The following is a 25,929-nucleotide window of genomic DNA, read 5'->3' as shown; positions in this document are numbered from 1 at the left end:
GGTCTTTCATAAGAGTTGGGAAATTTTCAGTGATAATTTCTTCCATTAGTTTTTCTCCTCCTTTTCCCTTCTCTTCTCCTTCTGGGACACCCACAACACGTATATTTGTGCGGTTCATATTGTCCTTGAGTTCCTGATACCCTGTTCAAATTTTTCCATTCTTTTCCCGATAGTTTCTGTTTCTTTTTGGAATTCAGATGTTGCATCCTCCAAATCACTAATTCTATCTTCTGTCTCTTTAAATCTATCATTGTAGGTATCCATTGTTTTTTCCATCTTTTCTACTTTATCCTTCACTTCCATAAGTTCTGTGATTTGTTTTTTCAGTTTTTCTATTTCTTCTTTTTGTTCAGCCCATGTCTTCTTCATGTCCTCCCTCAATTTATCGATTTCGTTTTTGAAGAGGTTTTCCATTTCTGTTCGTATATTCAGCATTAGTTGTTTCAGCTCCTGTATCTCATTTGAACTATTGGTTTGTTCCTTTGACTGGGCCATATTTTCAATTTTCTGAGCGTGATCCGTTATCTTCTGGTGGCGTCTGGGCATTTAGTCAGATTTCCCTGGGTGTTGGACCCAACAGGTTGAAAGATTTTTCTGTGAAATCTCTGGGCTCTCTTTTTCTTATCCTGCCCAGTAGGTGGCGCTCGTGGCACACATTTGTCTGCGGGTCCCACCAGTAAAAGGTGCTGTGGGTCCTTTAACTTTGGAAAACTCTCGCCGTGGGGGAGGTTCGCCAGCCGAAGCGCCTTGGAAGAGTGCCAGCCGGCCCGGGGGTCCGAACACGGGGAGGGTCGCCAGCTGCCGCAGCCCGTGAGAGCGCCCATCCGAATTTCCTAGTTGGCCCTGGGCGCCAAGCGTGGCGGGAGGGTACCAGCCGCCGCGGCCCGGGAGAGTGCACCGTTCCCAGCCGGTCCGGGGAGTCACGTGTTTGGAAGGGACCTCCCCGGTCACCGTTCTCCGCGGCCTGGGGATTCCGATCCAATTCTCTCAGTTGGTCTGGGCGGCTGCGCGTGGTGGGGGCGGCAGCCGCCGCGGCTTGAGGGGACCGCCTGCCCAATTCTGCAAGCTGGCCCGGAAAGAAGGAGGGGAGGGACTCCGGCCGCTTGCCGCCCCGCCCGGGGAAGCCCGCGCCCCTTGGCGATCTCACTGGAGTGGGTTCTCCCAGCCAGTCAGCCATTCCAGGATGGGGTACGCTGTCTTTTTTATCTCTGTCCTGGCTCCGGGAGCTGTTTTGTATCGTTTCTACTCCCCTAGTAACTGTTCTGGAGGAGGAAATGTGAGGATGGCAAGGCTGTCGAGGACGGTGGCGGAAGAGCCGGTGAAGGCGGAAGAGGGCACTGTCATGGTTGGAGAGCCGCTGGAGTAGGAGGAGAAAGGAAAGGATAAGATGGCGGATGAAGCGCCGTCGGAACAGAGGGGGAAAGAGAAGGCAAGATGGCGGCGGGAGTGCCGCCGGCGGAGAAAGACGAAGAGGAGGGCTAGATGGCAGCGGGAGCGCCGCCGGAGCAGAAGGGGAAGAGAAGGGCAAGATGGCGGCGGGAGCGCCGCTTCCGGAGAAAGAGGAAGAGGAGGGCTAGATGGCGGCGGGAGCGCCGCCGGAACAGAAGGGGCTAGTTTTCCTTTCTTATAGTATGTTTACTCGGTTTTTGGCATTAAAATGATATTAGCTTCGTAAAATGAATTAGGTAGAGTTCCTTTTTCGTCAGTTTTTTGGAAAAGTTTGAGCAGGATTGGTGTTAGTTCTTTCTGGAATGTTTGATAAAATTCCCCTCTGGCCCTGGGCTTTTCTTTGTAGGAATATTATTGATGAATGAAAGTCTTTCTTCTTGATTAGTTTGTTGAGATCTTCTCTTTCTTCCTGAGTCAGTGTAGCTTATTTATGTGTCTCCAGGAATTTATCCATTTCGTCTTAAGTTGTCTAATTTGTTGGTGTATAGTTGTTCAGAGTATCCTCTTATGATTTCTTTTATTTCTTCAGGGTCTGTGGTAATGCACCCCTTCTCGTTTCTGATTTTGTTTATTTGCAACCTCTCTCTTTTCTTTGTCAGTCTTGCTAGTGGCCCATCCATTTTATTGATTTTCTCAAAGAACCAACTTTTGGTTTTATTGATTCTTTCTATTGTTCTTTTGTTCTCTCATTCATTTATCTCTGGTTTAATCTTTATTATTTCTCTTCTCCTGTTTGCTTTGGGGTTAGTTTGCTGTTCTTTCTCAATTTCCTCCAGGTTTGCTGTTAAGTCCTTGATTTTTGCTCTTTCTTGTTTTTAATATAGGCATTTAGGGCAATAAATTTCCCTCTCAACACACCCTCTTACCACAGCCTTTGCTGCATCCTGTAAGTTCTGATAAGTTGGATTCTCATTTTCATTCATCTCCAGATAGCTGCTGATTTCTCTAGCAATTTCTTTTTTGACCTACTGGTTGTTTAATAGTGTGTTATTCAATCTTCATGTATTTGTGAATGTTCTCATTTTTTGGTTCTCATTTTGTGGTTATTGAGATCCAGCTTCATCCCATTGTGATCAGAGAAAGTGCTTTGAATAATTTCAATATTTTTAAATGTATGAAGACGTGTTTTGTGTCACAGCATATGATCTATCCTGGAGAATGTTCCATGAGCACTAGAGAAGAATGTATAACCTTGTACTTTGGGGTGCAATGACCTATATTTGTCTGCGAGGTCTAATTCATTTATCTAGTTATTTAACTTCTCTGTTTCCTTGTTGATCTTCTGCTGGTTGTTCTGTCTATAAAGGAGACGGTGTGTTGAAGTCCCCTACTATTATTGTTGAAACATCTATCACTCCCTTCAGTTTTGCAATGTCTGTCTCATGTACTTTGGAGCTCCTTGATTGGAAGCATAAACATTTATGATTATTATTTCTTCTTGGTGAATTGACCCTTTAATTAGTATATAGTGTCCTTCTTTATCTCTTAACATTTAAAATGTATTTTGTGTGATGTTAGTATAGATATTCCTGCTTTCTTTTGGTTACAACTTGTGTGAAAGATCTTTTTCCATCCTTTCACTTTCAATCTATTTGTATCCTGTGTCTAAAATGAGTCTCTTCTAAGTAGCATATAGCTGGATTATGTTTCTTAATCCAGTCTGCCAATCTGTATCTTTCAAATGGTAAATTTAGTCCATTAACATTCAAAGTTATTACTGAAAAGGCGTTTCTTGATTCCACCACCTTATCTTTTTTATTCTGTCAGATCTATGTATTCTTTTCCCTCTTTCTCTTTGTATTCTTGAAATTACCCTTAGTGGTACTCTTCAATTCTCCTCCAGACCTCTCTCTCGTCTTTTTTTTTTCAGCTGGCAGAACTCCTTTTAGTATCTCTTGTAGGGCCAATCTCTTGTTGACAAATTCTTTCAGGACTTCTTTGTCTGTGAAAGCTTTAGTCTCTCTCTCAATTTTAAATGACAGTTTGGCTGGGTAAAGAATTCTTGACTGAAATTCTTTCTCTTTTAGGAACTTGAATATATCATTCCACTCCCTTCTCGCCTCCAGGGTGATAGTTGAGTAGTCTGAACTCAGTCTTTTTTGATTTCCCTTGTATGTAGTAGATTGTTTTTCTCTTGCTGCTTTCAGGATTTTCTGCTTCTCTTCAACATTTGACAGACTGATTAGTATGTGCCGTGGGGAAGACCTATTTGGATTTATTGTGTTTGTAGTTCTTTGAGCTTCTTTGACTTGTATATTTTTGTCCTTTATGAGGGTTGAGAAATTTTCCCCCATTATATCCTCACCTACTCTTCCTAGCCCTTTATGCCTCTCTTCTCCTTCTGGGACACCAGTGATTCTTATATTTTGCACTTTGTTTTGTCTATCATTTCCTTGAGTTCCCATTCAGGTTTTTCCATCTTTTTTGCCATTTGCTGTTTTGAGTCTTCAAAGTCAATTATCCTGTCTTCTATATCCTTATTCTTTCTTCTGTCTCTTCAAATCTGGTGTTGTGTGCCTGTAGTATGTTTTTAATTTGGTCAGCAGAGTCTTTAATCTCTGTGATTTAATCTCTGTGATTTAATCTCTGTGATGTTTTTTATTTGGTCAATAGAATCTTTAATCTCTGTGATTTCCACTATTTTTCTATTTTTTCTTTCAAATTCCTCTTTGTGCTCTTCTGTTGTCCTCTTGATCTCCTTTATGTCATTTTCTATCCCACTTACTTTATTAAGTAGAGTTGTATGAACATCTTTGATTGGTTGTTCCAGTGTCTGTGTCTCCTCTGGTGTTTTAATTTGGTCATTAGTCAGGGCTATATCTGTCTGCATTGTGATATGCTTAGTGATCTTCTGCTGTCTTTGTGGCATGTAAATATCTTGATTGATGTACTTTTGGAGCTGATTTCTTTCAATAATCTAAGGCTTTGTGTTTGCAGGATGGTTGTACAGCAGAAAGCAGGCCAGCGTGGAGCACTCAGTACGGAGATTTGTTTCAGAGTAGGTATAGGCTCTGGTTGGGGATATTACACTGACGCTTGTGAACGTGGGCGCCCAGCGGCCAGGGAGGATGTAGCTGTGCAGGTGCACTAGTCTGGGGGTGTAATCCTGGTGTGCACTAGTCTAAGGCACAGGGCCCTTTGTGTGCATTTGTAGAGCTGTGGCAGTAGGTCGGCGTTATGTGGATTGGGGGCAGATGTGACCCTGCTGTGCAGTTCGGCACTTTCTCAGAGCTGGGAAGTGAGGTTGAGGGCTGTGTGCATGCACAGTTCTAGGACTGCTGTAAAGTGTGGTTCCCAGAGATGAGTGATGTGACCAGGGACTGTGCGCATGCATGGGCCTGGAAGTGCTGTAAGTGGATGTGCTGAGCTCAAGGAGGGTGGGGTGAGGCTGTGCAACACTATAGGTGGGGGGGTGGGGGTACCCTAGGTATGGAGGTTAGTGACCCCAACCTTTATGCACTGGCAAGAGCCTGCAGGGAACAGGGAGGGGGAGGTAGTGCTTGGGACATTTGCAGGAGAGGTCTGGGGTAGGTATGTGCACTAGGGCTGGTGCGGTGGGGGCACCTGGACCGTGGGGAATGGGAGTGGGTGAGGGGGTTCAGGTGCGTAGGGTGTGGGGTGAGTCGCCAGTCATGGGGCTGCCCTAGTGAGGGTAGTGCACCCATGGAACTGCCTGGCTTACTTCCTGGTTCCATGCTTCTGTCTGTGCACTCCTCTGGGCTCCGTGGCTCCGTGCCAGGCTCCAGCTTTTAGCCTCTCAGTTCCTCAGCCTCTGCAACCAGGGCTGCTGCATGTGGTGCAGAAAGCTCTCCCAGGTCATCAGCACTCCTGAACTGCCGCCTCAGTTGTGCTCCTGTCCCTTTTTAAAAAAGCAGTAGTTTTCAAAGAACTCTTCAACAAGTAGTTACAGGACAGATCCCAAAGTTTGTCATGGGCTACCATACGATCCTCTCAGATTTTTCCTTCTAGCTGCTCCAGAATATAGGTGGCTAGAGGGCTTAATATTTTTTTATCATCACAATCGACTTCTTTTTCCTTCTTTTTTTTTTGGTGAACAGTAGCATATATACAGAAAAGCTGTAAATTTCAAAACACAGCACCACAATATGTTGCAGAACATATTTCAGAGTTTGACACAGATTACAATTTCACAATTTTGTTTTTTTACTCCTAGCTGCTCTAAAATACTGGAGACTGAAAGAGATAGCAATTTGATGATTCAGCGTTCGTATTCATTTTTTAAATCCTATTCATTTCTTAAATCCTATCTTCTCTGTATAACTCCACCATAATGACCTTAGGATTTTGACCAGTTAGTTATTCAAACTTGACTTTGACCATGAATTTTGTCCTCAGCTTTGGTCACCTCATATCTAGACTGAACTGTTTTAATTCCCAGAGTGTTAGCATGCTTAGCTTATGGTTCTCAGCAGACCAGCTCAGGTTGATTATCCAGATATTAAAACTCTCCTTGGTAACTTCCTAGATGGAATGACAAAGATTATTTTAAGCCTTTATAGTGTAAGTCAGTGATTTTTGGTTTGTATTGCATGTGTTTCTTCATGTATTCATCAGTCTCTCTATATTGGTCATTTTTTTTTTCTATAGCAGTCTAATGAATGCTACTAAATGCATTGTAGATGCTGACCTCTGGGATCATGAAGCTTGAAGTGTCCACACTGTTGATGGCCTGGTTCGGACTCCTGAGCTGCACATGGGCTGAATTCTTTACATCTGTTGGTATGGGCCAGAGAAGATAATATTCTCCAGGCATAATTATTAGCTCCCTAACACATGGGAAAGTTTCATGCATGTTTTGGCTAGTAGCTAGTGTCATGAGAAAGGAGTTTGCAGGCAGTCGTATTTTTCCCTTTGGAGGACATTAAGGGACTGGGTCTCAATAGCCCAAATGTATTATATGGGAATCAGGCACCTGTGGTCTGTATTGTTCCATTTTTTTTAGGTGTAGATAGTCTCAAGGTTTCTAGGAATGTATACATACTTTGGGTGAAATATCAGTAATTATGGGTAGAGTGCATTCTTGGCATGAGAGTCCTGTCTGCTCTTTTTCTCTTCACCTAAAAGTCAGAGTTCATTCCTATGCATTGAAATGAATTCAGAGTTCATTCCTGTGTGTTGAAGTGGTTTCAGCCCTCATAGTGACCATGCTTCACATGACATAATTAGAAATAGGAGTAAAGGGGTAAGATGGAGATTCCTCCCTGAAGATAGAGTTCATTGTGTGTGTATCTGTCTTTAACATTTCTTGGGAATTCTCATATCTTCTTGAAGCCAGAGGCTAGAACCGTGTGAGCATCAGATATTCTTCAGTTTTATTATCCAAATGATCCAGAAAGAGCTGACCAGCAATCTCCTGATCTGAGGACCTGTCCTTCACTAGAGTTCATGTCACAGTAAAGAAGGGTGGGCAGTCCTCTGTCCAGTTATGACTGGCCCTTTCTTCTCTTCCCATGCAGGGCACTTGACTAGCTTGATTCATCTGGAAAAACAACTGGTTCAGGCTCTGAAAGAATATATCCTTTTGAATGATGCCAAACTCTCTGTGATTAAAAGGTAAAGGTAATCCTCTGTTCCTACACTCTGAGGGCTCTGCCCATCTCTCCCTTTCCAAACATAGAAGTTAACATGAATGTGGTTCTAGAAATAATATGTGCAGCATGCCTAGCAGAAGTCAATACAAATTTTCTCTGAAAGGAGTACACACTAAATCCAGGCCACATAAGCCCTGCTGAATATGAGTTAATCATTCTAAATTATAAAAACAATTTACCATGAGTACAATGGTATAGAAAGCAGAATTAAAAGTAAGCCTCTAGGGTACACAGATGGTTCAGTGGTAGAAAGCTTGCTTTCCATGCAGGAGACCCAGGTTTGATTCCTAGACCATGCACCCCCACCTCCCCTGCCCCCAAAACTAAACCTCTAAGAATGTCAGATAACAGAACAGAGACTAAGTGTATTTAGTATGATTGAACACATATGTGCTGGTTTGAAAAATATATTTACCCTAGAAAAACCATGTTTTAATCCTAATCCCATTTTGTAAAGGCAGCCATTTCTTTTAATCCCTATTCAGCATTGTAAATTTGGAACTGTAATTAGATAATCTCCCTGGAGATGTGATTTAATCAAGAGTGGTTGTTAAACTGGATCAGGTTAAGGCATGTCTCCACCCATTTGGGTGAGTCTTGATAAGTTTCTGGAGTCCTATAAACAAGGAAACATTTTGGAGAATGAGAGATTCAGAGAGAGCAGAGAAGAACGACATAGACACGAGAAGCAGAGAGCCCACAAACCAGCAACCTTTGCAGATGAAGAAAGAAAGCACCTCCCAGGTTGCTTCTTGAAACAGGAAGCCAGGAGAAAAAGCTAATAGATGACACCTTGCTCACCATGTGCCCTTCCAGCCAAGAGAGAAACTGTGACTGTTCACCATGTGCCTTCTCACTTGAGAGAGAAACCCTGAACTTCATCAGCCTTCTTGAACCAAGTTATCTCTCCTTGGATGCTTTTGATTTGACATTTCTATAGACTTGTAATTGGGACATTTTTTTGGCCTTAGAACTGTAAACTAGCAGCTTATTAAATTCCCCTTTTAAAAAGCCATTCCATTTCTGGTATATTGCATTCCGGCAGCTGGCAAACTAGAACAACATAAAAGGTGAAATAAAAATTGAGAAAATAGTTATATTTAAAAGTTTATGCAGATTTGAAACATAACGAAATAGATTTTCTGAAAGCACAAGAGTTTTTGAAGTTGATGGCTCACTGGATGGATTAAACAGCATGTCTGGGTAATAAGCTCTAGTTTCTTGAATCCAAATTCACCCTTCTATATACTGATTTGTGATGCTTGGGCTAGAACTTGGCAGATTACATTTGTCTTTTGTTGGCTCTGCTCTCCATTCTATATGTATATGAATGAAGGCAGCAGATTGGAGAAATGACCTGTTTCCTCCTGTTTTGTTTGCTCCTCCTGTTAACATCAGTCCAGCTGTAACCTAAACTCCAGCACTGTAACTGTTTCCAATATCCAGTGTTTTTCCACTCACCTAGAAGATTAACTGTGTCCCTTCTTAGATAGGAGTACCATCTAGGCAGTGTTCTTTCCTCAGAGGCCTGAGTCTCAACTCCTTGGTGTTGCTCCCTCTAGTGCCAGAACATCCATTTAGCAACGTCTTTCACAGGTCTGTGTTCTAGCTCTGCAGAGTGCCGCTCCAAAATCCTAGGTTTAGTACTCTGTTCCCTTTTTGTAGGGATGAGTACTACTTTCTGAAATTATTATCTCTGTTTTATCTCAGTATTCTCTTCTTGCCTTTTCATCCCCTATAATGAATTCTCTTTGATTTCATGGTATGATTTCTGTTTTTCTGACTGTACCATGACTGGTACACAGATTAGTCACAGCTAAGGAGAGTATAAGTGATGTAGGAGAATTACTGGAGAAATTAACCAGCATACAGTACAGAGATAAAGATATGGAAAACGAATGAAGTTGTCTAGTTTTCTAGGACTGCTATAACAGATAGCACAGACTGGTTGGCTTAAACAACAGGAATTTATTGTCTCACAGTTTTGGAGGCTTGAAATCCAGAGTCATGGTTTCAGAGGGTCATGCTTTCTCTGAAGTCTGTAGCATTCTGATGGTGGTTTGCCAGGAATCCATAACCCAATTTTTACTTCAGTTACAGAGCCATTTGTCCACATTTCTTCTGCTTATAAGGACTCCAGTCATATTAGCTTAAAACCCATCCTGATTCAGTTTGGCCCTACCTTAACTAATAATGTCTTCAAAGATCTTATTTACAAGTAGGTTCATATTCACAGAACTGGGAGTTAGAGCTGTAATATGTCTTTGTAGGGGACATGATTCAATCTGTAACCTATTAAGGTTTTGAGAAATTCTGCTTTCAACAAGCAAAAGCTAGGGTTGTTTTGAACCAGCACTTATTTCAGAGTTTAGAACTTCCTACTGAAGTGTAGTAATCCCTTGGCAAGGCTAGAAAACTTTTGAATTTAAGGATATCTAAGGTAATTTCTGTCCAGTCTGTCCTTGACCACTAAGATAATTGAGCAGAGACTTCAATGACCATACATAACAGAGAATATGGACTTTAAAGTATTAGTCCAGGAAAATCACTCAACAAACAGCATAATCATTAACAACAACAACAACACAACAACAACAACAACAGAAAATCATAGAAATAGCTCATCAGGGGTATCTGGTTTACAGACTTCCCACGTTATGTTATTCAAAAAGTCCAGATTTCGACAATGAAAATTTATAAGACATGAAAAAAACCTGGAAATTATGGCCCATACACAGGAAAAAAGCTGTCAAAAGAAGTTGTCCCTAATTTTGGATTACTAGAAAATAAAAGCAGCTATTATAAATATTTTCAAAAACTAAAGGATAGAGGAAGGAGGGCTGGGGACATAAATGAAATCAGAAAGAAAGAATGGGCATGGCCCACATACTCCTAAAGAGTGAGAGAAAGATCAAAGGTGATAGTGGAATTATACAGAGAAGGTAGGATTTAACAAACAAGTATGATTGCTGAATCATTATATTGCTATTTCTTTTAATCTCCAGTATCTCAGAGCATCTAGAATTAAAAACCTAAAATTGTGCTGTGCTTGGAAATTTTTTGCTTTTTTGTATTTATTTTATTTCTCACAAAAAAAAGAAAGAAAGAAAATGTCAACTGTGGTGATAAAAAATATTTAAGCCTTCTAGCCTCCTGTATTCTGGAGCAGCTAGAAGGAAAAATCTGAGGATGGTGTGGTAGCTCATGACAAACTCTGGAGTCTGTCCTGTAACTACTTGTTGAAGAGTGCTTTGAAAACTGTGTTTTTCTTTCTTTACTTTGTATATATGCTATATTATACAATAAAATTTAAAAAAAAAACAAAAAAACTAAAGGCACCATTTCTAATGAACTAAAGGAAAGTATGAGAACAATGTCTCACCAAGTAGAGAACATGAATATAGAGAGAAATTGTAATAAAGACAATATGATGTTGAAAAATACAATAATTGAAATCTGAAATTCTTAAGAACTTACCACCAGGAAGAAAGAATCAGTGTATTTGAAAGCATGAGATTACTGTGTCAGAATTTAAAGAAAAAAGAATGAAGAAAAATAAAGGTTCTGAGATCCGAGAAACATCATCAAACATACAGACATACATATAAGGGTAATCTCAGAAGAAAAGGAGACAGTGGAAGGGGTAGAAAAAATATTTGAAGGAATAATGACTGAAAATTTACAAATTTGATGAACAACATTAATCTCCATATCCAAGTATCTCAGTGAATTCCTAGTAAATAAATTCAAAGAGACCCTCACTAGACGCATCATAGTCAAACTTTCAAATGACAAAGAAAGAATATTGAAAGAAGCAAGGATCCCCAGTAACATAAGCAACTGACTTCTCATTAAATACCATGAGGCCAGAAGGCAATGGAATGACATTCAGAATACTGGGAAAAAGACTTTTCAACAAAAAATTCTATATCCAGCAAAACTGTCTTTCAAAAATACAGGAGAGGACTTCTGGGAAGATGGCTGAGTGGGGTGGATTTAGTTCACCCCTGCTACCTGGGACAAGATAGGGGATGGGAAGAGAATGATCGGGACTGTGGTCCTAATGGTGGGGTGGGGGTGGGGTGTGTGTCAGTGATTGTGGGGGTTCTTCAGTAATTCTTGGAGTAGAGAGAGGCAGGGGCATCAGGGCAGGGAGAGGAGGGTGGGTCGGATCAGCAGTGATCTCCACTGTTGGCAGATAGTGGCACATGGGAAGGCACAGATCAGAGGGAACTGACCTCCCTCTGCTCCAGCCTGCTCCAGCTGCTAGTTGGGGAAACCTCTACTGGTGGTACCCATGGGGAGGCTGGAGTCAGGCCTGGCCATCTCCTGTGAAGAGCTGCATCCCCCAGATGCTGGGAGTGGCCTCCCAGCCAGGTACAACAAATAGCTGGCCCATCAGGCATAGTATATGGTGGGTTTGCAGGGCACTGGGCACTGTGAGTCAACTGTTGCCCTCATGCACTGCTGTCCACTTCCCAGTCCCACGCCAGGATCAGGTGTCCCACTGCCACAGGCCAGGAGCAGCCCCCGTGCCACACACACTGGCTTCTCAGCTGGCCATTGCACTCTGGGAGGGCCAGGCCTGAGGAGAGGTGTTGCCTTAGGCACGCCACCTGCTGGTGAGAAGTGGTATGTGCAGGGTGGCAAGCTGTCTGCCTATTTTTTTCCTTTTTTTTCTATTATTTTTCTGCTTTTTAAAATATATTTTTACATATATATTTTTATTAATAGCATTATTTTTATTCTTTATTTTATTTATATATTTTATGTATTTATATTTTAATTTCTTTTTAAAACTTATATTATTATTATTTTTAAAATTATTTTCTCTCCCTTCTTTGGGCACCAGTCTGAGTTGGGGTGTCTCCTTCAGACTTTGTGGTCTACTACTGTTGAAGCGTGGGTTTTTTTCCTTTCATATTTTATTATATTTTTATTTTATGTTTTTTGGGGTTGTGCATGGGCTGAGAATTGAGTCTGGGTCTTCTGCGTGGTGGGTGAGTATTCTGTCACTGAAATATCTGTGCATCCCTGCCTAGCCTTTAATAGACTGTCATTAGAACTGTACTCCATACATGATATTTGGGCTTGAATTAGCAGGGGATTACTGACAAGGAAAGTGCAAAATTAAACCTTCAAGACAAACCAAAGTAAATTACTAAGATAATCGAATGCCTTGAAGACAACAGAAAATCATGAAGCACGTGATCCAAACAGAAATGGTCCTGCCAAATGACCAAATCAAAACTCTGGAGGAGGCAAAGAATATGGAACAACTACCCAAGAATATTTATAAAGAAATAAAGTATACCAGGAAGACACTAGAAGAGTATTAAAAGAAGAATTTGAAAGATTAAATAGAAAAATGGCAGATCTCACAAAGATGAAAGATACAGTAGACCAAATTAGAAAAATACTTGAGACACATGATAGCAGATTCAGAGAAGCAGAAGGAAGAACAGGTGAAGCTGGAAGATAGAACAATTGAACTAGCGCACACAAAAACACAAATGGCAAGAAAGATGGAAAAAATGGAACTGGAGATTAGGAAATGATGGACAACAAAGGCACATAAATGTAAGAAGCATTGGTGTCCCAGAAGGAAAAGAAAAATAAAGGGCTGGGAAAGTTAGTTGAAGATATAATTGGGGAAAACTTCCCAACCCTTATAAAAGTTTAAACATGCAGATTAAAGAGGCCCAACAAACCTCATATAGAATAAATCCAAATAAATCTACTCCAAGACACATACTAATCAAACCGTCAAATGTTGAAGGAAAACAGAAAGTCCTGAAAGCAGCATGAGAAAAGCAATGTACTACATACAAGAGAAAACACATAAGACTGAGTTTGGATTACTCAACAGGCACCCTGGAAGCAAGAAGACAGTGGTATGATATATTTAAGATCCTGACCGAGAAAGCTTTCCAGCCAAGAATTCTTTATCCAGCCAGATTTTCCTTCAGAATTGAGGGAGAGGTTAAAATCTTCAAAGACAAACGAAGACTGAGAAAACTAGTCAACAAGAGCCCTCCCCTACAATAAATACTAAAGGGAGCCTGTCAGCTGAGAAAAAAAAAAGGATGGGAGAGGGTGGTCTGGAGGAGTGTACAGAATTAGAGTACCAGTAATATTAATTTAAAGGATAAAAAGAGACATGGAAAAGAATATATAGATCTGACAAAAACTAAAGGATAAGATGGTAGATTCAAGAACTGCTTTTACAGTAAAAACTTTGAATGTTAATGGAATGAACTCACCAATTAAAAGATACAGATTGGCAGAATGGATTAAAAACATAATCCATCTGTATGCTGTTTACAAGAGATGCATCTTAGACCCAAGGATATAAATAGATTGAAAGTGAAAAGATGGAAATAAAAATTAAAAAAATAAATGAAATTGAAAAGATGGAAAGATGTTCTATTTAAGCTGAAAGCAAAAGAAAACAGGATTAGTAATGCTAATATCAGATAGACTTTAAATGTAAAGATGTTATAAGAGACAAGAAAGGACACTACATATTAATAAAATTGACAATTCACCAAGACAAAATAACAATTATAAATGTTTATGGTCCCAATCAAGGAACTCCAAAGTACATGAAGCAAACATTGGCAGAAAACTGAAGGGAGCTATAGACGTTTCAGCAACAATCATGGGAGACCTCAGTATACCACCTCTGCTATAGCTAGGGCAAGCTGTGAAACTGGCAACTTCACTGAAGGTTCTCAAGGAACTCCACAGGAGAAGCTTGCTGGCTGAAAAAGCAGTGAAAATCTTCCTTTAAAGTCTTCAGCTGATTGGAGCAAATCTATCTGATTGGATTATCTCAATTGTGAGAGGTATACCCATCATTGATCCCAGATGTGCAGCCACAGCTGCAGTCAGCTGACTGATGCTATGATAAATCATCCCTCTGTTTTATCTACCAGCCATGAAATATCCTTTCAGCAATGATTAGACCAGTGCTTGCCTGACCAGACAACTGGGAGTCATCACCTGGCCAAGTTAACACCACAACGGATGATCACAGTATCTTTCTCTGGTTACCTTACTTTGAACATTTATATTGCCTTAAAAACGTAAAGTTGTAACTTTATTAATTCCCTTTATAAAAGCCAATCCATTTCTGGTATATTGTGTTCTGACAGCATCGGCAAACAGTGCTAATTAATAAAAACAGATGTCATTACCACCAGTTCCAATAGTGACGAAAAGAAGGCTGGACCTCAATAAGGAAAGAGAAGATGTGAACAACACTACAAACCAGCTAGACCTATCACACATACAGGATACTTCATCTAACAGTGTAATACACATTCTGAATTTCACATGATACATTCTTTAGGACAAGCCAGTGTTAGACTATAAAACAAATCTCAGTAGTTTTAGAAGAATTGAAATCATGCAAAGTATGGTTTTCAGTTACAATGGAATGACATTAGAGCTCAATAATAGGTGGAAATTTGGGAGAATCACATATATGTGGAAATTAAATAGCATACTCCCAAATAACCAGTGTGTTAAGGAAGAAATCACAAGGAAATTTAGAAAATACTTTGAGATTATTCAAAATTTATAAAAAAACAGCGTACCAAAATTTAAGGGATGCAGTTAAAGCAGTTCTTAGAGGGAAATTTAGAGTTATAAACCAAAAATGTGTAGCTGTAAGTTTATAGCTGTCCAGTTTCATTCTTTTTCATGGTAATTTCTAATTTTGCCAGCACCATTTTTTAAATTAATTTTTAATTTTTTAAAAAAAAATATAATGACAAACTAACACAAACATTCTTAACTTATCATTCCGTTCTACATATATAATCAGTAATTCACAATATCATCACATGGTTGCATGTTCATTATCATGATAATTTCTTAGAACATTTGCATTAATTCAGAAAAAGAAATAAAAAGACAACAGAAAAAAATTCATACGTACCCCTTACCCATCCCTTTCATTGATCACTAGCATTTCAATCTAAATTTATTTTAACATTTGTTCCCCCTATTATTTATTTTTATTCCATATGTTTTACTTGTCTGTTGACAAGGTAGATAAAAGGAGCATCGGACACAAGGTATTCACAATCACACAGTCACATTGTGAAAGCTATATCATTATACAATCATCTTCAAGAAACATGGCTACTGGAACACAGCTCTACATTTTCAGACAATTCCCTCCAGCTTCTCTATTACATCTTGACTAACAAGGTGATATCTATTTAATGCATAAGAATAACATCCAGGATAACCTCTCGACTCCTTTTGGAATCTCTCAGCTATTGACACTTTATTTTGTCTCTTTTCACCCTTCCCCCTTTTGGTCAAGAAGGTTTTCTCAATCTCTTGATGCTGAGTCTGTGCTCATTCCAGGATTTCTGTCCCAAGTTGCCAGGAAGGTCCACACCCCTGGGAGTCATGTGCCACGTAGTCAGGGGGAGGGGCAGTGAGTTTGCTTGTTGTGTTGGCTGGAGAGAGAGGCCACATCTGAGCAACAAAAGAGGTTCTCTTGGGGGTGACTCTTAGGCCTAATTTTAGGTAGGCTTGACCTATCCTTTGTGGGGTTAGGTTTCATATGAACAAACCTCAAGATTGGGGACTCAGTGCATTGCTTTGGTTGTCCCCACTGCTTGTGAGACTATCAAGAATTCAACCTGGGGGAGTTGAATTTTCCCCCTTTTCTCATCATTCCCTGAAGGGGACTTGCAAATACTTTTTAATTCATTGTTCAAATCACGCTGGGATTTATTGGGGCATCACTCTGGACAAACCTACAAACTCTCATGCCCTACTCAAGGTTCCATGTACTTATGATGTTCAGTTGATCTGTCCACATAAGTTATATTAGGAGGTGCACCAGTCAAATTATAACTTTGTATCAAATAAACGTTTTTTTTGCTTCAGACTTACACAGAAGTTAAAGTTTTAAAATATGAATTACCATATATTTTCAACACCTTGCAATATTGACAATACTTTGTTCTTCCTCATGCAAAAACATTTTTTAATTTCTATATTTAGTCACTATCATTGTTCACTCTAGGCCTTATTAGATTATACCATCTCAGTCCTTATCGTTTATCTTTCCTTCTGATTTCATTTGTGCCCCTAAGCCCTCCTCCCTCTATCATTCTCACATTCAGCTTCATTCACTGTACTAATATTATTTAATTACAGTTAGGTAGTATTGTGCTATGCATTTCTGAATTTTTACAATCACTCCTGTTTCACAGTCTGTATCCCTACAGCTTCAGTTACACAATATCTACCTTATTTCTGATGGTCTCTGTTCTTAGCTGAAATTCCCAAGTTCATTCACTAATGTTTGTTCATATCAGTGAGACCATACAGTATTTGTCCTTCTGTTTCTGGCTAATCTCACTCAGCATAATATCCTCAAGGTCCATCCATGTTGTTACATACTTCATAACTTTATTCTATCTTACAGGTACATAATATTCCATCGTATGTATATACCACAGCTTGTTTAGCCACTTGTCTGTTGATGCACATTTGAGTTGTTTCCATCTCTTGGCAATTGTAAATAATGCTGGTATAACCACTGGTGTGCAAATGTCTGTTTGTGTCCTTGCCATCATGTCCTCTGAGTAGATACCTAGCAGTGGTATTGCCAGATCATATGGCAGCTCTATACTTAGCTTCCTGAGGAGCCACCAAACTGCCTTCCACAATGGTTTTACCATTTGACATTCCCACCAAAAGTGATTAAGTGTGCCTCTTTCTCCATATCCTCTCCAGCACTTATCCTTTTCTGTTTTATTGATAATGGCCATTCTGGTAGGTGTAAGATGATATCTCATTGTGGTTTTGATTTGCATTTCCCTAATTGCCAGGGAAGTTGAGCATCTTTTCATGTGCCTTTTAGCCATTTGTATTTCCTCTTCTGAGAAGTATCTGTTCAGGTCTTTTTCCCATTTTGTAATTGGGTTGTCTTTTTTTTTTAACTTTTTTTTATTAATTAAAAAAATTAACAAACAAAACATTAAGATATCATTCCATTCTACATATACAATCAGTACTTCTTAATATCATCACATAGTTGCATATTCATCATTTCCTAGTACATTTGCATCGATTTAGAAAAAGAAATAAAAAGACAACAGAAAAAGAAATAAAATGATAATAGATAAAAAAAGACTATACATACCATACCTCTTATCCCTCACTTTCATTTACCACTAGCATTACAAACTGAATTTATTTTAACATTTGTTCCCCCTATTATTTATTTTTGTTCCGTATGTTCTACTCTTCTGTTGATATAGTAGCTAAAAGGAGCATCAGACATAAGGTCTTCACATTCACAGAGTTTCATTGTGAAAGCTATATCATTGTTCAATCATCATCAAGAAACATGGCTACTGGAACACAGCATTACATTTTCAGACAATTCCCTCCAGCCTCTCCACCACATCTTGGACAACAAGGTGATATCTACTTAATGTGTAAGAATAACCTCCAGGATAACCTCTCGACTCTGTTTGGAATCTCTCAGCCATTGACAGTTTGTCTCATTTCACTCTCCCCCCTTTTGGTCGAGAAGTTTCTCTCAATCCCTTGATGTTAATTCTCAGGTCATTCTAGGGTTTTTCTCAGTCCTTTGATGCTGAGTCTCAGCTCATTCCAGGATCTTTGTCCCACGTTGCCAGGAAGGTCCAAACCCCTGGAAGTCATGTCCCACACAGAGAGGGGGAGGGTGGTGAAACTGCTCGTCATGTTGGCTGGAGAGAGAGGCCACATCTGAGCAACAAAAGAGGCTCTCTTGGGGGCCGCGGTGGCTCAGCGGGCAAGAGTGCTTGCCTGCCATGCCGGAGGACCCCGGTTCGATTCCCGGCCCCAGCCCATGTAAAAAACAAACAAACAAAAAAAAAATAATAAAATAAAAAAATGCAAAAAAAAAAAAAAAAAAGAGGCTCTCTTGGGGGTGACTCTTAGGCCTAACTTTTAAGTAGACTTGACCTATCCTTTGCGGGGTTAAGTTTCATGTGAACAAACCCCAAGCCTGGGGGCTCAGCCTATAGCTTTGGTTGTCCACATTGCTTGTGAGAATATCACGAGTTCATCTTGGGGAAGTTGAATTTCACCCCACTCTCACCATTTCCCGAAGGGGGCTTGTAAATACTTTTCCAGTCACTGATCAAATCATTGTGGGATTCATCGGGGCATCACTCTGGACAAACCAACAAAATCTCATGTCCTGCCTGAGATTCCAAGTACTTATGACATTCAATCAAACTATCTACATGAGTTATATTAGGAAATGCTCTAGTCAAAATCTAAATTTTGTAACAAATAAGCATTTTTTTGCTTTAGTCTCACACATAAGGTGACATTTTAAAGTATTAATTATCATCTATTTTCAGCACCCTGCAGTAATGACATTCCTTTGTTCTTCCTCATGCAAAAACATTTTTAAAATTTGTACACTGTACATGTCACTATTATTATACACTCTAGGCATTCCTAGATTACCATCTCGATCTTTAACATCTATCTTCCTTTTTGATTTCATTTATGTCCCCAGCCCTCCTCCCTCTATCATTCTCACATGCAGCTTCATTCAGTGTTTTAACATAATTACATTACAGTTAGGTAGTATTGTGCTGTCCATTTCTGAGTTTTTGTATCCAGTCCTGTTGCACAGTCTGTATCCCTTTAGCTCCGATTACCCACTATTTTTATCTCCTGATGTTCGCTGTTAGCAACGACATATTCCAAGTTTATTCACTAATGTCAGTTCATATCAGTGAGACCATACAGTATTTGTTTTGGCTAGTCTCACTCAGCATAATGTTCTCTAGGTCCATCCATGTTGTTACATACTTCATAAGTTTATTCTGTCTTAGAGCTGCATAATATTCCATCGTATGTATATACCACAGTTTGTTTAGCCACTCATCTGTTGATGGACATTTTGGCTGTTTCCATCTCTTTGCAATTGTAAATAACGCTGCTATAAACATTGGTGTGCAAATGTCCGTTTGTGTCTTTGCCCTTAAGTCCTCTGAGTAGATACCTAGCAATGGTATTGCTGGGTCATATGGCAATTCTATATTCATCTTTTTGAGGAACCGCCGAACTGCCTTCCACAGTGGTTGCACCATTTGACATTCCCACCAACAGTGGATAAGTGTGCCTCTTTCTCCGCATCCTCTCCAGCACTTGTCATTTTCTGTTTTGTTGATAATGGCCATTCTGGTGGGTGTGAGATGATATCTCATTGTGGTTTTGATTTGCATTTTTCTAATGGCTAGGGACATTGAGCATCTCTTCATGTGCCTTTTGGCCATTTGTATTTCCTCTTCTGAGAGGTGTCTGTTCAAGTCTTTTTCCCATTTTGTAATTGAATTGGCTGTCTTTTTGTTGTTGAGTTGAACAATCTCTTTATAAATTCTGGATACTAGACCTTTATCTGATATGTCGTTTCCAAATGTTGTCTCCCATTGTGTAGGCTGTCTTTTTACTTTCTTGATGAATTCTTTTATGCACAAAAGTGTTTAATTTTGAGGAGTTCTTCATTTATTTATTTCTTTCTTCAGTGCTCTTGCTTTAGGTGTAAGGTCCAAAAAACCACCTCCAATTGTAAGATTCATAAGATATCTCCTTACATTTTCCTTTAACTGTTTTATGTCTTAGACCTAATGTTTAGATCTTTGATCCATTTTGAGTTAACTGTCGTATAGGGTGTGAGATATGGGTCCTCTTTCATTCTTTTGCATATGGATATCCAGTTCTCTAGGCACCATTTATTGTAGAGACTGTTCTGTCCCAAATGAGTTGGCTTGACTACCTTATCAAAGATCAAATGTCCATAGATGAGAGGGTCTATATCTGAGCACTCTATTGGATTCCATTGGTCAATATATCTATCTTTATGCCAGAACCATTCTGTTTTGACCACTGTGGCTTCATAATATGCCTTAAAGTCATGCAGTGTGAGACCTCCAGCTTTGTTTTTTTTCCTCAAGACATTTTTACCAATTCGGGGCACCCTGCCCTTCCAGATAAATTTGCTTATTGGTTTTTCTATTTCTGAAAAGTAAGTTGTTGGGATTTTGATTGGTATTGTGTTGAATCTGTAAATCAACTTAGGTGAATTGACATCTTAAGTATATTTAGTCTTCCAATCCATGAACACGGTATGCCCTTCCATCTATTTAGGTTTTCCGTGATTTCTTTTAACAGTTTCTTGTAGTTTTCTTTGTATAGGTCTTTTGTCTCTTTAGTTAAATTTATTCCCAAGTATTTTATTCTTTTAGTTGCAGTTGTAAATGAAATTCGTTTCTTGATTTCCCCCTCAGCTTGTTCATTACTAATGTATAGACACAACAGATTTTTGGATGTTGATCTAGTAACCTGCCACTTTGCTGTACTCGTTTATTAGCTCTAGTAGTTTTGCTGTGGATTTTTCAGGGTTTTCGACATATAGTATCATATCGTCTGCAAACAGTGATAGTTTTACTTCTTCCTTTCCAATTTTGATGCCTTGTATTTCTTTTTGTTTCCTCCTTGCTCTGGCTAGAACTTCCAACACGATGTTGAATAACAGTGATGATAATGGACATCCTTGTCTTGTTCCTGATCTTAGGGGGAAAGTTTTCAATTTTTCCCCATTGAGGATGATATTAGCTGTGGGTTTTTCGTATATTCCCTATATCATTTTAAGGAGGTTCCCTTGTATTCCTATCCTTTGAAGTGTTTTCAACAGGAAAGGATGTTGAATCTTGTCAGATGCCTTCTCTGCATCAATTGAGATGATCATGTGATTTTTCTGCTTTGATTTGTTGATATGGTGTATTACATTAATTGATTTTCTTATGTTGAACCATCCTTGCATACCTGGGATGAATCCTACTTGGTCATGATGTATAATTCTTGTAATGTGCTGCTGGATTCGATTTGCTAGAATTTTGTTGAGGATTTTTGAATCTATATTCATTAGAGAGATTGGTCTGTAGTTTTGTTTTTTAGTAATATCTTTGCCTGGTTTTGGTATGAGGGTGATGTTGGCTTCATAGAATGAGTTAGGTAGCTTTTCCTCCACTTCAAACTTTTTTCAAGAGTTTGAGCAGGGTTGGTACTAATTCTTTCTGGAATGTTTGGTAGAATTCACATGTGAAGCCGTCTGGTCCTGGACTTTTCGTTTTGGGAAGCTTTTGAATGACTGATTCAATTTCTTTACTTGTGATTGGTTTGTTGAGGTCATCTATTTCTTCTTGAGTCAAAGTTGGTTGTTCATGCCTTTCTAGGAACTTGTCCATTTCATCTACATTGTTGTATTTAGTAGCATAACGTTGTTCATAGTATCCTGTTATTGCCTCCTTTATTCTGTGAGTTCAGTGGTTATGTCTCCTCTTCCATTTCTGATCTTATTTATTTGCGTCCTCTCTCTTCTTCTTTTTGTCAATCTTGCTAAGGGCCCATCAATCTTTTTGATTTTCTCGTAGAACCAACTTCTGGTCTCATTGATTTTCTCTGTTGTCATGTTCTCAGTTTCACTTATTTCTGCTCTAATCTTTGTTATTTCTTTCCTTTTGCTTGCTTTGGGGTTAGTTTGCTGTTCTTTCTCCAGTCCTTCCAAGTGGACAGTTAATTCCCGAATTTTTGCCCTTTCTTCTTTTTTGATATAGGTATTTAGGGCAATAAATTTCCCTCTTAGTACTGCCTTTGCTGCGTCCCGTAGGTTGTGATGTGTTGTGTTTTCATTTTCATTTACCTCGAGATATTTACTGATTTCTCTTGTAATTTCTTACTTGACCCACTGGTTGTTTAAGAGTGTGTTGTTGAGCCTCCACGTATTTGTGAATTTTCTGGTGCTCTGCCTATTATTGATTTCCAACTTCATTCCTTTATGATCTGAGAAAGTGTTGTGTATGATTTCAGTCTTTTCAAATTTGTTGAGACTTGCTTTGTGACCCAGCATATGGTCTATCTTTGAGAATGATCCATGAGCACTTGAGAAAAATGTGTATCCTGCTGTTGTGGGATGTAATGTCCTATAAATGTCTGTTAAGTCTAGCTCATTTATTGTAATATTCAAAATCTCTGTTTCTTTATTGATCCTCTGTCTAGATGTTCTGTCCATTGATGAGAGTGGGGAATTGAAGTCTCCAACTATTATGGTACATGTGTCTATTTCCCTTTTCAGTATTTGCAGTGTTCGCCTCACGTATTTTGGGGCATTCTGGTTCGGTGCATAAATATTTATGATTGTTATGTCTTCTTGTTGAATTGTTCCTTTTATTAGTTGATAGTGTCCTTCTTTGTCTCTTTGAACTGTTTTACATTTGAAGTCTAATTTGTTGGATATTAGTATAGCTACTCCTGCTCTTTTCTGGTTGTTATTTGCATGAAATATCTTTTCCCAACCTTTCCCTTTCAACCTATGTTTATCTTTGGGTCTAAGATTTGTTTCCTGTAGACAGCATATAGAAGGATCCTGTTTTTTAATCCATTCTGCCAGTCTGTGTCTTTTGATTGGGGAGCTCAGTCCATTAGCATTTAGTGTTATTACTGTTTGGGTAGTATTTTCCTCTACCATTTTACCTTTTGTATTTTATATATCATATCTAATTTTCCTTCTTTCTACACTCCTCTCCACCCCTCTCTCTTCTGTCTTTTCGTATCTGTCTCTAGTGCTCCCTTTAGTACTTCTTGCAGAGCTGGTCTCTTGGTCACAAATTCTCTCAGTGACTTTTTGTCTGAGAATGTTTTAATTTCTCCCTCATTTTTGAAGGACAATTTTGCTGGATATAGAATTCTTGGTTGGCCGTTTTTCTCTTTTAGTAATTTAAATGTCATCCCACTCTCTTCTCGCCTCCATGGTTTTTTCTGAGAAATCTACACATAGTCTTATTGGGTTTCCCTTGTATGTGATGGATTGCTTTTCTCTTGCTGCTTTCAAGATCCTCTCTTTCTCTTTGACCTCTGACATTATGACTAGTAAGTGTCTTGGAGAACGTCTATTTGAATCTTCTCTTTGGGGTGCGCTGCACTTCTTGGATCTGTAATTTTAGGTCTTTCACAAGAGTTTGGAAATTTTCAGTGATAATTTCTTCCATTAGTTTTTCTCCTCCTTTTCCCTTCTCTTCTCCTTCTGGGACACCCACAACACGTATATTTGTGCACTTCCTATTGTCATTCAATTCCCTGAGTCCCTGCTCATAATTTTCCCTGTAATTTCTGTTTCTTTTTGGATTTCAGATGTTCCATCCTCCAGTTCACCAATCCTAACCTCTGTCTCTTGAAATGTACCATTGTAGGTTTTCATTGTTTTTTTCATCTCTTCTACTGTGTCTTGCTTTCCCATAAGTTCTGTGATTTGTTTTTTCACACTTTCCATTTCTTTTTTTTGTTCATTCCTTGCCTTCTTCATGTCCTCCCTCAATTTATGATTTGGTTTTTGAAGAGGTTTTCCATTTCTGTTCGTATATTCAGAATTAGTTGTCTCAGGTCCTGTATCTGATTTGAACTATTGGTTTGTTCCTTTGACTGGGCCATATCTTAATTTTTCCTAGTGTGATTTGTCATTTTTTGCTGGCGTCTAGACATTTAATTACCCTAATTAGTTTATTATGGAGATTGCTTTCACTTATCTTACCTAGGGTTTTCTTGCTAGATGAGTTTGTTGTCTTTCTGTTCTTTGACCTTCAGTTATGCTTTTTCTGGGCCTCTTGCTTAAGTTTTGTTTAACAGAGGGTAATATTTCAGTTCTTGTTTTCTTGTTTCTTGTCTTGCCTGTAAGGTGTCTTTTCCCTCCCCACCCTTAGGGAGGTCTACGTAGGTATTACAGACTCCAGCCGGGTTTTCCCGTCCTAAACCGGCCTCCTATCAGGGGCAAGGAGTCACCTGCATCAGTTTTCCCTGAGGGTGAGCCCCAGCAGGTTGAAAGACTTTCCTGTGAAGTCTCTGGGCTCTGTTTTTCTTTCCTGCCTAGTATGTGGCGCTTGTCTGTCTGCGGGTCCCTCCAGCAAAAGATGTTGTGGCTCCTTTAACTTTGGAAGGCTCTCCCTGCTGGGGGCGTGGTGGAGACAGAGGAAAGGTTGTAGGCTGGTTTTAATGGCTTCAAATTGCCAAGCTCTGGGTTCTGAATTCCTTGTAAGAGGGATTCCACCTAAGTTGGGCTTCACCCCTCCCTTGGGGAAGGCCCACGTGGAAGATAGCCCTGAAAGCAGTCTGTTTCTGCCTATTCCTGGGGCAGTTGCAGCCCGAGTAGTCCCACCACTGAATCCAGAGGCAGCCAAGCCTCCGTAGAAACAGCTATGAAAACCTGTTTCGTCCCCTTTCCTCTTTTTCGGTTAGCCCAATAAGCATCCTCTGCCTTGACCAGTTTCGCTTGAGCTGGGGGCCTATTTTTAGTAGTCAGAATTTGTTTATTAATGCCACAATTGGTGTTTGGTTGGACTCAGTCCCTGCTACTGTTAGAGCCTCTTTCCTTTTCCTCCGGGAAGCCACCAGTGGGGGAGGGGCGCCAGGAGCCGGGTTCCAACCGCTGCAGCTTGGGGAACTCACGCTTCCGGAGACTCGCAGCCAGTTCAGCTGGTCCAGAGTGGGGTATGCTGTGTGTCTGGTCACTATCGTGGCTCCGGGAGCTGTTCTGTACTGTTTCTGGTTATTTAGTAGTTGCTCTGGAGGACGAACTAAGACATGCACATTGCTAAGCCTCCATCTTGGCCCCGGCATTTTTGGGTTGTCTTTTTGTTGTTGAGTTGAATAATCTCTTTATATATTCTGAATAACAGACCCTTATCTGATATGTCATTTCCAAATATTGGCTCCCATGGTGTAGCTGCATTTTTACTTTCTTGACAGAGTTCTTTGATGCACAAAAGTGTTGAATTTTGAGAAATTCCCATTTATCTATTTCTTTCTTCAATGCTTTTGATTTGGGTATAAGATCTAGGAAACCACGTCCTCTTACAAGTTTTATAAGATACTTTCGTACATTTTCTTCTAAAAGTTTTATGGTCTTAGATCTAATGTTTAGGTCTTTGGTCATTTTGAGTTAATTTTTATATAGGGTGTGAGATATGGATCTTTTTTCATTCTTTTGTGTGTATATATCCAGTTCTCCAAGCACCATTTATTGAAGAGACTGTTCTGTCCCAGGTGAGTTGCCTTGACTGCCTTATCAAAGATCAATGGTCCATACATGAGTGGGTCTGTATCTGAATACTCTATTTGATCCCATTGGTCAGTAGATCTAACTTTATGCTAATACCATGCTGTTTTGACCACTGTAGCTTTGTAATATGCCTTAAAGTCAGATAGTATGAGGCCTCTGCCTTCATTTTTTTTTTTCTTCAGGATATATTTAGCTATCCCAGGCACCCTGCTCTTCCAGATAAATTTGTTTTGGTTTTTTCTATTTCTGCAAAGTAAGTTTTGAGGATTTTAATTTATATTGCATTGAATGTAAAAATCAATTTAGATACAACTGACATCTTAACTATATTTAGTCTTCCAATCCATGAACACAGTATGCCCTTTCACTTATTTAGGTCTTCTGTGATTTATTTTAGCAATTTCTTGTATAAGTCTTTTATATCCTTAGTTAAATTTATTCCTAAATATTTTATTTCTTTTGTTTGCAGTTGTAAATGGAATTTTTTCTTGATTTCTCCTTCATATTGCTCATTACTAGTGTATAGAAACACTACAGATTTTTGAATGTTGATCTTGTAACCTGCCACTTTGATGTACTTATTTATTAGCTCTAGTAGTTTTGCTGTAGATTTTTGGGGGTTTTTGCCATAGAGTATCATATCATCTGTAAACATTGAGTTTTACTTGTTCCTTTCCAATTTTGATGCCTTGTATTTCTTTTTCTTGTCTAATT

The 25,929-nt window shown here is 39.3% G+C and overlaps 1 protein-coding gene across 19 annotated transcripts in view; it reads left to right on the top strand.

Annotated features, from left to right (window-relative positions):
* The window catches only part of LOC143664917 (prolyl 4-hydroxylase subunit alpha-2-like), a 211,622-nt gene that overhangs the window by 49,238 nt on the left and 136,455 nt on the right, over positions 1-25,929 (top strand). For 16 of the 19 annotated variants that reach the window (XR_013166678.1, XR_013166676.1, XR_013166677.1 and 13 more), the window contains 2 exons: positions 6,090-6,189; positions 6,927-7,023. Coding sequence is in view for 13 of the 19 variants with exons in the window: in XM_077138378.1 (XP_076994493.1) it covers positions 6,090-6,189; positions 6,927-7,023 (197 nt within the window). In the remaining 6 variants the exon portion in view is untranslated. Of the gene's footprint in view, positions 1-4,390; positions 4,448-6,089; positions 6,190-6,926; positions 7,024-25,929 lie in introns of those variants that run through there. The other 3 variants (XM_077138386.1, XM_077138385.1, XM_077138377.1) reach the window with 2 other exon arrangements.

The sequence above is a fragment of the Tamandua tetradactyla genome, chromosome 20 (genome assembly GCF_023851605.1).
Source record: "Tamandua tetradactyla isolate mTamTet1 chromosome 20, mTamTet1.pri, whole genome shotgun sequence".
In the NCBI taxonomy this organism is placed as follows: domain Eukaryota; kingdom Metazoa; phylum Chordata; class Mammalia; order Pilosa; family Myrmecophagidae; genus Tamandua; species Tamandua tetradactyla.
Note: the sequence above shows the minus strand (reverse complement) of the source record. Positions and strands in the feature narration are given on the sequence as shown.